Source organism: Rattus norvegicus, chromosome 4 (assembly GCF_036323735.1).
Source record: "Rattus norvegicus strain BN/NHsdMcwi chromosome 4, GRCr8, whole genome shotgun sequence".
NCBI lineage: Eukaryota > Metazoa > Chordata > Mammalia > Rodentia > Muridae > Rattus > Rattus norvegicus.
In genome coordinates this window covers 69,255,544-69,269,260 of record NC_086022.1, presented here as the reverse complement: position 1 = coordinate 69,269,260, position 13,717 = coordinate 69,255,544, and the positions used below count along the sequence as shown (strand labels likewise).

The following is a 13,717-nucleotide window of genomic DNA, read 5'->3' as shown; positions in this document are numbered from 1 at the left end:
AGAGCGCTTGCCTAGGAAGCGCAAGGCCCTGGGTTCAGTCCCCAGCTCTGAAAAAAAGAACAAAAAAAAAAAAAAAAAAGAATGCTTGTATCTTTATTTATTTGTACGTGCATGCACACTGGTGAAAAGGGCAGACGACACGGTGTAAGGTGAGTCCTTCCTTCCACCCTGGAGCTAGAACTCAGGTCATCAGGTTGGGTGACAAGCACCTTTACCTGTGAGCCATCTCACCAGACCGTGTCTTCATCTTCATAAAGTGTGGTCCATCAGTACTATATTTTTATTTATTTTATGTTGTAATTAAATTTATGTGTTTGCTGTCTTATTCACTATTCTATTGCTGTAAAGAGACATCATGACCAAGGTGGCTCTTTTATAAAGGAAAAGGGTTTAACTGGGGCTTACATGAAGTTTCGGAGTGTGCTGACACAAATGTCACTAGAACAGTAGCTGAGAGCTTTATATCCAGATCCCAGGCAGCAGCCAGAGAGACAAACAGACAGTGACAATGGGGGGGGGGGGGTGCGGCACGGGGGAGGCAGAGCCTGACTGAGTCTGGCTTGTGCTTTTGAAACATCAAAGCCCAGCAACATACTTCCTCTAACTGGGGACTAAGCATGCAAATATATGAGCCTATGGGGTCATTCCCATTCAAACCGCCACATGTATTTATTTATGTCTCTTCTCTGGCCTTTCCCTGCTGCTAGCTAAGATCTATAAGCATGTCTTGGAACAGGCCCCTTGATTGCTTTGGGGAAGTTCTGAGCCAGGACATTGAGTAACCTCAGTGTTACCTGGCAGGCTTGCCAGCCCTAAAGAAAGGGAAGAAGTCTTGGAAGCCTGAGGAGATCATGTGACCTCATCCACCTGGGACAGCTTTTCTGAATGGTTTCTTCTTGCCACCTCCCATTCTGGGTGAAGTGGGGCCACATACACATTTCCTTCTGAAGGAGGGACCCATGTGCCTCACTGAGTATGTATCCCTGGTCCTCTAGGCTTCCTGGAGCCTGTCTTGATGCTGACATAGTGACCAGGGACAGGCAGGCCACAGGCAGCCACAGCCCAACTGCAATTCAGAGCTACAGATTGACTGACAAGTAAGAGTCTCCCTTGGCGTGCACCAAGGATGAGAAGCAGACAAGCAAGCTTCTCAGCCTCCTTCCACTCTCCCTGAGAGTGTAGGAAATGAAGGCCTGTCTCCCTTCCTTCCTTTTCTTCCTTCACCAACCCCCTTTCCTTAACTAAGGAAGTGTCACTCTCCCGAGCCTCCCGTCAGACGTCTCCTTGAACTGCCTTCATTGGAGAGGTGTGGACATTGCTGAGTGAGTGTTGTGTGCCTTCCAGGCCAGAGCCTATTTTTCTAGGGTAGAATCACGGTTTTTCATATAACTCTGAACCTTAAAGCTTTGCAGCCGTAGCTGGCCACATGGTCAGCGTTTCCCACCTTCTGCTAGCGTGGAGCTTTTCCCTAATACTGCTCACATTCCTCTATCACTGAGCCAGCTCATCACAACTCTGCAGCCCAGACCCTAGAAACAGGAACCGCAGACCCCCACGGGTATAAGAGTCATGTGGAGAAGACACTCTGTCTGGCCTGGGGACAGTTGAAATAGTGTTCTCATCCTTTACCCCTCTTGCTTGACCTTGGTAAATACAGTATGCTCTTCCAACAAGCCATTGTCTCTTCCTCAAACTCCAGGTGTTTGAGATATTAAATGAAAACTGTAGGTCACAGTTGCCATCAGTTGAGTGCCTTGGGATGGATGGATACATATACATATACATATACATATATATATATGTATATATATATTCATTTGTATTTTATTGTATATTATTATATTTTATATATAATTAAATAACATTTACATATAAACATATATTTATATATTTAAATTTGTTATATGTTAAAACATTTATATACTATATAAATCAATATTATAGAAATATATTACATTTCTAAATAAATATATGTAAATATATTTGATATATATTCATTTATTAAATGCATATGTACTAACCTACCATGTACCAGGAACAACAAACTAGGCTGACATGGCTTCTGCACTCAGAAGGCTCCAGAAGAAAGGAGCTTGTATTCCTACTTTTAGAAGAAAAAAAAATGGAGGGCTGGGGATATAGCTCAGGGGTAGAGCCCACCCAGCATGCTCAAATCCTTGGCTCAGTCTCCATTCGGAGAAGAAAACTTAGCAAGGACTCAAACCCACATCTTTGTGACTCCACAGCCCTTGCATGTATCCACCGTGCAGAGCCACGGTAGTGTCTGTGACTGAGTGACGTCTGCTCTGTCGGTGGCTGTCAGCAACACACACTAACCTGGGTGGCCATGTTCTCACTCATCTGTCGTCTTCCCTCTTGTCAAGAGAAAGGAAACCGTAAGTTCTGCCATTTCAGTTCTCAGGAAAATAGTGATGAGTCATGATTCTGCCTAAAACCTAAATTCATCTACTATCTTGAAGACAACTAAAAATTTTTTAATTGGATTTTTTTAATGTACATTTCAAATGTTATTCCCTTTCCCAGTTTTCCGTTCATAAGCCCCCTATTCCCTCCCCCTTCGCCTTCTTCTATGAAGGTGTTCCCCCTCCCCAACCACCCCCCTTCTGGCCTCCCCACCCTGACATTTCCTTATACTGGGGAGTCCACCCTGGGCAGGACCAAGGATTTCTCCACCCATTGGTGCCCAACAAGGCCATCCTCTGCTACATATGTGACTGGAGCCATGGGTCTGTCCATGTGAGGTCTTTGGGTAGTGGTTTAGCCCCTGGGAGCTCTGATTGGTTGGTATTGTTGTTCTTAAGGGGTTGTAAGCCCCTTCAGCTCCTTCAGTCCTTTCTCTTAATTCCTCCAACAGGGACCTCATTCTCAGTTCAATGATTGGCTCTGTTTTCAACATGCTCTGGCTGAGCCTCTCAGGAGACAGCTATATAAGGCTCCTGTCAGCATGCACTTCTTGACTTCATCAATATTGTCTAGGTTTGGTGGCTGTATATACATGGGCTGGATCCCCTGGTGGGGCAGGCTCTGAATGACCATTCCTTCAGTCTCTGCTCCAAACTTTGTCTCCATATCCCCTCCTATGAATATTTTTGTTCCCCCCTTTAAGAAGGACTGAAGCATCTGCACTTTGGTCATCCTTCTTCTTGACCTTCATGTGGTCTGTGGATTTTATCTTGGGTAATTCAAGCTTTTGGGCTAATATTCACTTATCAGTGATTGCATACCATGTGTGTTTTTCTGTGATTGGGTTACCTCACTCAGGATGATATTTTCTAGTTCCATACATTTGCATATGAATTTCATGAAGTCATTGTTTTTGATAGCTGAGTAGTACTCCATTGTGTAGATGTATCACATTTTCTGTATCCATTCCTCTGTTGAACGGCATCTGGGTTCTTTCCAGCTTCTGGCTATTATAAATAAGGCTACTATGAACATAGTGAAGCACGTGTCTTTGTTGTATGTTGGAGCATCTTTTGGGTATATGCCCAAGAGAAGTATAACTGGGTTCTCAATGTCCAATTTTCTGAGGAACCTCCAGACTGATTTCCAGAGAGGTTGTACCAGTTTGCGATCCCACCAACAGTGGAGGAGTGTTCCTTTCTCCACATCCTCACCAGCATCTGTTGTCATCTGAATTTTTTTATCTTAGCCATTCTGGCTGTTGTGAGGTGGAATCTCAGGGTTGTTTTGATTTGCATTTCCCTGATGACTAAGAATGTTGAACATTTCTTTAGGTGCTTCTCAGCCATTCGATATTCCTCAAATGAGAATCCTTTGTTTAGCTCTGTATCCTGTTTTTTAATAGGGTTATTTGGCTCTTTGGAGTCTAACTTCTTGAGTTCTTTGTATATATTGGATATTAGTCTTGTATCAGATGTAGGACTGGTAAAGATCTTTTCCCAATCTGTTGGTTGCTATTTTGTCCTAATGACAGTTTCCTTTGCCTTACAGAAACTTTGCAGTTTTATGAGATCCCATTTGTCGATTATTGATCTTAGAGCATAAGCCATTGGTGGTTTTTTTTTTTTTTCAGGAAATTTTCTCCAGTGCCCACGTGTTTGAGATTCTTCCCCACTTTTTCTTCTATTAGTTTGAGTGTATCTGGTTTGATGTGGAGGTCCTTGATCCACTTGGACTTAAGCTTTGTACAGGGCGATAAGAATGGATGGATTTACATTCTTCCTCATGCTGACCTCCAGTTGAACCAGCACCATCTGTTGAAAATGCTATCTTTTTTTTCCACTGAATGGTTTTAGCTTTTTGGTCAAAGATCAAGTGACTATAGGTGTGTGGGTTCGTTTCTTGGTCTTCAGTTCTGTACCACTGATCTATCTGCCTTTCTCTGTACCAATACCATGCAGTTTTTTGTTTTTGTTTTTTGTTTTTTTTAATCAGGATTGCTCTGGAATACAGCTTGAGGTCAGGAATGTGATTCCCCCAGAAGTTCTCTTATTGTTGAGTATAGTTTTTGCTATCCTGGGTTTTTTGTTATTCCAAATGAATTTGCAAATTGTTCTTTCTAACTCTATGAAGAATTGAATTGGAATTTTGATGGGGATTGCATTGAATCTGTAGATTGCTTTTGGCAAAATGGCCATTTTTTACTGTATTAATCCTGCCAATCCATGAGCATGGGAAGTCTTTCCATCTTCTGAGATCTTCTTCAGTTTTTTTCTTCAGAGACTTGAAGTTCTTGTCATACAGATCTTTCACTTGCTTGGTTAAAGTCATACCACACCAAGGTATTTTATGTTATGTGTGACTATTGCGAAGGGTGTCATTTCCCTAATTTCTTTCTCAGCCTATTTATGCTTTGAGTAGAGGAAGGCTACTGATTTGAGTTAATTTTATACCCCGACACTTTGCTGAAGGTGTTTATCAGGTTTTGAAGTTCTATGGTGGAACTTTTGGAGTCACATAAGTATAGTATCATATCATCTGCAAATAGTGATATTTTGACTGCTTCCTTTCCAATCTGTATCCTTTTGACCCCCTTTTGTTTTCTGATTGCTCTGGCTAGGACTCAAGTACTATATTGAATAAGTAGAGAGAGAGTGGGCAGCCCTGTCTAGTCCCTGATTTTAGTGGGATTGCTTCAAGTTTCTCTCCATTTAGTTTAATGTTAGCTACTGGTTTGCTGTATATGGCTTTTACTGTGTTTAGGTATGGACCTTGAATTCCTATTCTTTCCAGGACTTTTATCATGAAGGGGTGTTGAATTTTGTCAAATGCTTTCTCAGCGTCTAATGAGATGATCATGTGGTTTTTTTCTTTGAGTTTGTTTATATAGTGGATTACGTTGATGGATTTTCGTATATTGAACCATCTCTGCATCCCTGGGATGAAGCCTACTTGATCATGATGGATGATCATTTTGATGTGTTCTCGAATTTGGTTTGTGAGAATTTTATTGAGTATTTTTGTGTCGATATTCATAAGGGAAATTGTTCTGAAGTTCTCTTTCTTTGTTGGGTCTTTGTGTGGTTTAGGTATAAGAGTAATTGTGGTTCATAGAAGGAATTGGGTAGTGTTCCTTCTGTTTCAATTTTGTGGAATAGTTTGGACAATGTTGGTATTAGGTTTTCTATTAAGGTTTGATAGAATTCTGCACTAAACCCAACTGGTCCTGGGCTTTTTTTGGTTGGGAGACTTTTTTTTCCTTTTTTTGGAGCTGGGGACCGAACCCAGGGCCATGTGCTTGCTAGGCAAGCGCTCTACCACTGAGCTAAATCCCCTTTAAAAAAAAAAACAATATTTATTTATTATGTATTATACAGCTTTCTGCCTGCATGTACAACTACAGGCCAGAAGAGGGCATCAGACCTCATTACAGATGGTTGTGAGCCACCGTGTGGTTGCTGGGATTTGAACTCAGGACCTCTGGAAGAGCAGTCAGTGCTCTTAACGGCTGAGCCATCTCTTCAGCCCCTGGTTGGGAGACTTTTATTAACTGCTTTTATTTCTTTAGGAGTTATGGGACTGTTTAGATGGTTTATCTGATCCTGATTTAACTTTGGTACCTGGTATCTGTCTAGAAAGTTGTCCACTTCATCCAGACTTTCCAGTTTTGTTGAATATAGGCTTTTCCTCAGATTCTATTGTTTTTTTTTTTTGTTTTTTTTTTTTTTTTTTTGGTTCTTTTTTTCGGAGCTGGGGACCGAACCCAGGGCCTTGCGCTTCCTAGGTAAGCGCTCTACCACTGAGCTAAATCCCCAGCCCCTCAGATTCTATTGTTATGTCTCCCTTTTCATTTCTGATTTTGTTAATTTGGACACACTCTCTGTGCCCTCTGGTTAGTCTGGATAAGGGTTTATCTATATTGTCGATTTTCTCAAAGAACCAACTTTTGGTTCTATTGATTCTTTCTATGGTCCTTTTTGTTTCTATTTGGTCGATTTCAGCCCTAAGTTTGATTATTTCCTGCCTTCTACTCCTCCTGGGTATATTCGGGTTTTTTGTTTGTTTGTTTATTTGTTTGTTTTGTTTTTTTCTCTAGAGCTTTTAGGTTTGCTGTCAGGCTGCTAGTGTATGCTCTCTCCAGTTTCTTTTTGGAGGCACTCAGAGCTATGAATTTTCCTCTTAGCACAGCTTTCATTGTGTCCCATAAGTTTGGGTATGTGGTGCCTTCATTTTCATTAAAACCTAAAAAGTCTTTAGTTTCTTTCTTTATTCCTTCCTTGACCAAGTTGTCATAGAGTAAAATGTTGTTCAAGTTTCATGTGTATGTGGGCTTTCTGTTGTTTTTTGTTGTTATTGAAGACCAGCCTTAGTCCGGGATGATCTGATAGGACATAGCACACATGGGATTATTTTCTTCTGTATCTGTTGATACCTGTTTTTTGACCAATTATATGGACAGTTTTGGAGAAGGTACCATGAGTTGCTGAGAAGGAGGTATATTCTTTTGTTTTAGGATGAAATGTTCTATAAATATCCGTTAAATCCATTTTGTTCATTACTTCTGTTAGTTTCTCTATGTCTCTGTTTAATTTCTGTTTCCATGATCTGTCCATTGATGAGAGTGGGGTGTTGAAATCTCCTACTATTATTGTGTGAGGTGCAATGTGTGCTTTCAGCTTTAGTAAGGTTTCTTTTATGAATGTAGGTGCCCTTGCATTTGGAGCATAGATATTCAGGATTCAGGATTGAGAGTTCATCTTGGTGGATTTTTTTGATGAATATGAAGTGTCCTTCCTCATCTTTTTTGATAACTTTAGGTTGAAATTTTATTCAATATTAGAATGACTACTCCAGCTTGTTTCTTGGGACCATTTGCTTGGAAAATAGTTTTACAGCCTTTTACTCTGAGATAGTGTCTGTCTTTGTCACTGAGGTATATTTCCTGTATATAGCAAAATGCTGGGTCCTCTTTACCTATCCAGTCTGTTAGTTTATGTTTTTTAATTGGGTAATTGTGTCCATTGATGTTAAGAGATATTAAGGTTAATGATTGTTGTTTCCTGTTATTTTTGTTGTTAGAGGTGGAATTATGTTTGTATGGGCCTCTTCTTTTGGGTCAGTTGCAAGGAGATTACTTTCTTGCTTTTTCTAGGGTGTAGTTTCCCTCCTTGTGTTGGAGTTTTCCACCTATTATCTTTTGTATGGCTGAATTTATGGAAAGATACTGTATAAATTTGGGTTTGTCATGGAATATCTCTCCGTCTATGTTCATTGAGAGTTTTACTGGATATAGTAACCTGGGGTGGCATTTGTGTTCTCTTAGGGTCTGTATGACATCTGTCCAGGATCTTCTGGCTTTCATAGTCTCTGGTGAGAAGTCTGGTGTAATTCTGATAGGTCTGCCTTTATATGTTACTTGACCTTTTTCCCTTACTGCTTTTAATATTCTTTCTTTGTTTTGTGCATTTGCTGTTTTGACTATTATGTGATGGGAGGAATTTCTTTTCTAGTCCAATCTTTTTGGAGTTCTGTAGACTTCTTGTATGTTTATGGGCATCTCTTACTTTAGGTTAGGGAAGTTTTCTTTTGCTGAAGATATTTACTGGTCCTTTGAACTGGGAGTCTTCACTCTCTTCTATACCTATTATCCTTAGGTTTGATATCATTGTGTCTTGGATTTCCTGGATGTTTTGGGACAGGAGCTTTTTGCATTTTACGTTTTCTTTGTCAGTTGTGTCAATGTTTTCTATGGAATCTTCTGCCCCTGAGATTCTCTCTTCTCTCTCTTGTATTCTGTTGGTGATGTTTGCGTCTATGACTCCTGACCTTTTCCCTAGGTTTTCTAGGGGTTTTCTCCTTTTGTAATTTTTTTTATTGTATCTATTTCCATTTTTAAATCCTCAATGGGGGGATGGGGATTTAGCTCAGTGGTAGAGCGCTTGCCTAGGAAGCGCAAGGCCCTGGGTTCGGTCCCCAGCTCCGAAAAAAAGAACCAAAAAAAAAAAAAATCCTCGATGGTTTTGTTCAATTCCTTCACCTGTTTGGTTGTGTTTTCCTATAATTCTTTAAAAGAAGTTTTGTGTTTCCTCCTTAAGGGCTTCTACTTGTTTACCTGTGCTGTCCTGTATTTCTTTAAGGGAGTTATTTATGTCCCTTATCCTCTACCATCATCATGAGATGCGATTTTCAATTCAAATCTTGTTTTTCTGGTGTGTTTAGATATCCAGTATTTGCTTTGGTGGGAGAACTGGGCTCTGATGATGTCAAGTAGTCTTGGTTTCTTTTGGTTAGGTTCCTGTGCTTGCCTCTCACCATCAGGTTGTCTCTGGTGTTAGCTTGTCTTACTGTCTCTGACAGTGGCTTGACCCTCCTGTAAGCCTGTGTGTCAGCACTGCTGTAGACCTGTTTTCTTTCAGCTGGATATGGGTACAGAGAGCTGTGGGATCAGTTCAGCTCTGGGTGCAGGCAGAAACCGGAAGCCTAAAAAAGAATTTTAAGGATGAAGAGGTGGCTCAGAGGTTAAGAGCTCTTAATTCTCTTATAGAAGATCAGGTTCAGTTCTCAGTACCCACACAGCAGCTCACAACCTGTAACTCCAGTTCCAAGGGGTGTGGCGCCCTCTTCTGGCCTCCAGGGGCACTGAACGCACATGTGGCGCACTTACATATGTGCCAGCAAACACACTCATGCATAAAGTACCAATAAAATAAATACTATTTTTTCTTCTGTAAGCACTCTTATGAACCCTAATTGTTGTTTTCAAAAACAAATTCTGGTCTGATCACCATGGAAAGTGTGTTTGTGTTTTCACAAGTTTGAAATTTATACTGTGCAACAGCAGCATAATATGTGTGCCCATGATGTAACTAAGGGAGAGGTCCTTATTTATATAAACAACTCCTGGTCTTTGGAATGGAAAGTTATAGTAACAGGAGGAATGTGGCGGCTAATTACGGCTCCCTTGCTGTGAACCTTAGCTGGAGTTCTTCGGTTACTATACCGTCAGATTTATGCAAATTTGGAAAATATGCCTTCCCACCCCGCAACCCCCTAGCTTCATGTCTGTTTCCTGCACCCACACATCTAGTCACCATGCACAGCACGAATGTTTTCTATTTTAAACATATGTATTCTCATTAACATTCGGATGTTTTCTGCCTAACGAGTCTTTGGCACCTTTGTGGTACCAACCTCCTAAAGTCATATTTCGAGGAGTCTATTTCCACATGCACACGCTAGACAAAGCTGTCTGCAATCACAGAGAACCTCTTCTGTCCACTAAGAAGCCATTCGCCACACGGGGTTTCTGAGTGACCTGTTGGCAACTGGGGTAACTGAGAGTCTTAAGTTCCAATAGCCGCTTATGACTGCTGGGGACTGTATTGGACGGTGCATTTCTAGGCCATGTATAAAATCTAGATCTCCCTGTTGACTTACATTCACTCAGGCAACTTACTTACTGACTCCAGCTCTGCCAGGTTCTTCTAGAAGTAGGGAAGCAGACGTAACAACCCCTCTCTCAGCCCTTTCAGTGGGGCACATGCTCCAGAGAGCCTCCCGCTCATCCTAACTTCACAGCTCACCTGAAGACAGGTTGTTAAGCCTAGGATTAACAAAGACTCAGGGACTTGTGGCGTTATTTTGGTTGTTAACTGGCCATTGCTGTGCTGGGGAGATCCCAGGGGAAAACCTGGGCATGGCAGTTATGATCCTAGCAGTAAGGATGCAGAGACAGGAGGATCCCAGCGTCTCACTACCCAGCCACAGTACCTAGTAGTTCTAACCCGGGAGAAACCGCTGTCCCAAAAAAAAAAAAAAAAAAAAAAAAAAAAAAAGCATAGATATAAAAGTAATAAAATAAAACAAAAAGCAGCTTCAGAGGCTGGAGAGATGGCTCAACAGTTAAAAGTACTGTTTCTTCTAATAAGAGGACATGGGTTCACTTCCAGCACCCACCCGGCAGCTCATAACTATCTTTAATTCCAGTTCCAAGAGATCTGACCCCACTTCTGACCTCCATGGGCACCGGGCACAGGCACGCACAAGGTTAGCAGATATGACATACAGGAAAACACCCATACACATAAAAATTAAAACTGATAAAAACACTTTTTTTAGATAATTGCTTCAGTGTTGTGGTTACTTACTGAGTTCTGGCAACTCTCCATGCTTGACCAAAGGCAGTAACTTACAAACCCCTCTTGTATTTGCCTCTCTGTATTTGTGTCTCTGGTCCAGGGTCAAAGCAGAAGTTGCAAAGCCTAGGGAAGCGTCTAGAAGACAACTGCTTGGGAGGTCCGTTTCTTTGCAAAAGACTAATCCAGCACCTCCCTTGGGAAGGAGTCCCTCAAGCCCTCACACCCTCATGCTGGAGGCAAGAGTGGACATGCTCAGCTCCAACATGATCATCAGTGGCCCGGCTGCAGACCTCGGTGCTAAAGAAGCCAGCAGGCCCTTGAAGAAGCAGCTCAGTAGTGTCCAGAACCCTGGACCATCTACCCAAGCCAGAGCCCAGCCCCTCAGCATAAAGGACAAGATATCCAAGTGGGAAGGCAAGAAGGAGCCACCGGCCTCCGACCCTGCCAGGCAAACAGATGGCCAAGAGGACTACCTGCCGTCCTGCAGGGTAGAGAGACGAGGCAGCGAACTCACCAGAACCAAGAATGGAATGAGGCTTGAAACAGAGAGCTTGCAAAACGACAGCAGGACAAGAACCATGTGTCAGGACGCAGAACGGTTGCCAGGCCTGAGGCAGATCGATGGTCAGCCAGAGCCCAGCCAGCCCCGAGGTCGTGAACTGAAGCCCAGTGACCTACGCTTTCAAAGTGACCATCTCTCCGTGCTGAGACAGGTCAAGAGGCTAGAGAAGGCCTTGAAGGATGGCTCCGCTGGCTTGGACCCCCAGTTGCCGGGGACTTGTTATTCACCTCACTGTCTGCCTGACAAGACGGAGGAAGACCAGCCCATTCCGGAAAGCCACGAAAGTGGGGTCTCCTTAGCATCTGGCCGGAGAGCTCACCACTCGGAGGTCAGGGAGCCGGGCCCGGAGATCTCAGAGGAGTGGAAAGGCCAGGAGAATGTGTACAGGGGCTCCAGGTGGCACCCCCAAAAGCCTTTCATCAACCCCGTCCCCAAACCCCGCAGAACATTCAAACACGCTGGAGAAGGGGACAAGGACGGAAACCCAGGCATCAGCTTCAAGAAAGAGAAGAGAAACCTGCCTCCCCTGCCCTCTCTGCCTCCCCCTCCCCCACCGCTGCCTTCCTCCCCTCCTCCCACTTCTGTGAATAGAAGACTGTGGACTGGGAGGCAGAGACCCAGTGCTGACCACAGGTAGGTGCTCACCAGATGACTCTGCCATTGCCTGTGTTCCTGTGTAATTGCCTCTTCTCCGTCTGATGGCTCACACTCACCTGAGGGCTCCTATGTAAGGTCAGTAAGTGTTCATCCTGTGAGGCAAGGTCAGTGAGTGTTCATCCTGTGAGGCAAGGCAGTGAGTGTTCATCCTGTGAGGCAAGGCAGTGAGTGTCCATCCCGTGAGGCAAGGGCAGTGAGTGTCCATTCTGTGAGGCAAGGTCAGTGAGTGTCCATCCTGTGAGGCAAGGCAGTGAGTGTCCATCCCGTGAGGCAAGGGCAGTGAGTGTCCATCCCGTGAGGCAAGGGCAGTGAGTGTCCATCCTGTGAGGCAAGGCAGTGAGTGTCCATCCCGTGAGGCAAGGGCAGTGAGTGTCCATCCCGTGAGGCAAGGGCAGTGAGTGTCCATCCTGTGAGGCAAGGCAGTGAGTGTCCATCCCGTGAGGCAAGGGCAGTGAGTGTCCATCCTGTGAGGCAAGGCAGTGAGTGTCCATCCCGTGAGGCAAGGGCAGTGAGTGTCCATTCTGTGAGGCAAGGTCAGTGAGTGTCCATCCTGTGAGGCAAGGCAGTGAGTGTCCATCCCGTGAGGCAAGGGCAGTGAGTGTCCATCCCGTGAGGCAAGGGCAGTGAGTGTCCATCCTGTGAGGCAAGGCAGTGAGTGTCCATCCCGTGAGGCAAGGGCAGTGAGTGTTCATCCCGTGAGGCAGCTTGCTGGCTCACCTGGAAAGGTGGTGACTGCAGTGTTTTGCTTTTGTCCTCACAAAGGGATGTTTGCTTCTAAATATTTCCCTCTGGAGTCAGACACAGTGGTCAAGCCTATCATCCAGCCTGGGGAGTTTGAGGAAGGAGCATCATAAATTCAAAGCCAGCCCATTCAACATAGCAGGTTGAAGACCAGCTTGGGCAGCTTGGTGAGATCCTGTCTTTAAAAGTTACATTTCAGGTGTGATAAGCACTTGTGTTTATAACCAAAGGTTAAGCGAAGGAGTTTGTGAACCCAGCCACTTCCTAGTTTACTAGCTCCAACCTTTCCTGGCTTACCTTATTTGTTTTTGTTTGTTTGTTTGTTTGTTTATACATTGTGCGTATGTATGTCTGTGTGTCTGTGTGTCTGTCTGTCTGGTGTGGAGGTCAGAGTTGACATCAGGTATCCTCCTCCATTGTTCTCCATCTTTTTTACTGAGGCAGGGTCTTTCATCTTTCACCAATTCAGCCTGGCCCAGGCATGCCACGGCTGTGTCTCCAGAGTGCTGGGATCACAGACGGTTAGCACTGCCCGCCTGGCTTCTGTAGGTTTCAGGAATCAAAGCTCTGTTATATCTTTCCCCCACCCACTCTCTTTACAGGGTTTATGTATGTCGTCTCGGCTGTCCTGGCATTCTCTGTGTAGACCAGGCTGGCCTTGAACTCACAGATGTCTCTGCCTGCCAATGCTGGGATTAAAGGTATGTGCCACCACTCCCAGCTGGGTCTTTTTAGGGGTCCCTATAGACTCTACAGCCAGTAGAGAAATTAACCTTGAGAGGCAAGAAGGAAATTAGGTTCAGCACTACTTAACCAGTCCTGGTTCAAACTTCTAGAGGCAGTTTATTGTAGCCATATTTAAGTACAGTACAATTCTGGAAAAAGGCTTCTTGGTAACAAGTTTCTCAATCCCATGTGCACAGTAAGCTTAAGGCACAATTGCATCAAAACTCTTTTGCAAACTGCATGTGACCTCTGCCACGAACATAGGTTCTAGAGCTTAAGCCTAGGATCTGGTTTGGTCTCCTATGGCAGTAGCATAGAGGTCACCAGCTTTATGAAGTACACATGAAATCTAAGGATAGGTTCTGTTGACTGAGAAACAAAGCTAAAGGTAAAGGTCTAGGAAGGAGAGTCTGGGATAAACATTCTGGGGGTTTTGGGTGAGGCCTGGTCCTAGAGATGCCAAAAGTCA

At 43.7% G+C, this 13,717-nt stretch overlaps 1 protein-coding gene across 7 annotated transcripts in view; it reads left to right on the top strand.

The window, feature by feature from the left end:
• Dennd2a (DENN domain containing 2A) overlaps nt 1-13,717 on the top strand; it is a 99,315-nt gene that overhangs the window by 29,868 nt on the left and 55,730 nt on the right. For 6 of the 7 annotated variants that reach the window (NM_001427610.1, XM_063286009.1, XM_006236354.4 and 3 more), the window contains exon 2: nt 10,663-11,757. In NM_001427610.1, coding sequence (NP_001414539.1) covers nt 10,790-11,757 — 968 coding nt within the window. In that variant the 5' untranslated portion in view covers nt 10,663-10,789. Of the gene's footprint in view, nt 1-2,246; nt 2,397-10,662; nt 11,758-13,717 lie in introns of all 7 variants that reach the window. The other variant, XM_039109021.2, reaches the window with a different exon arrangement.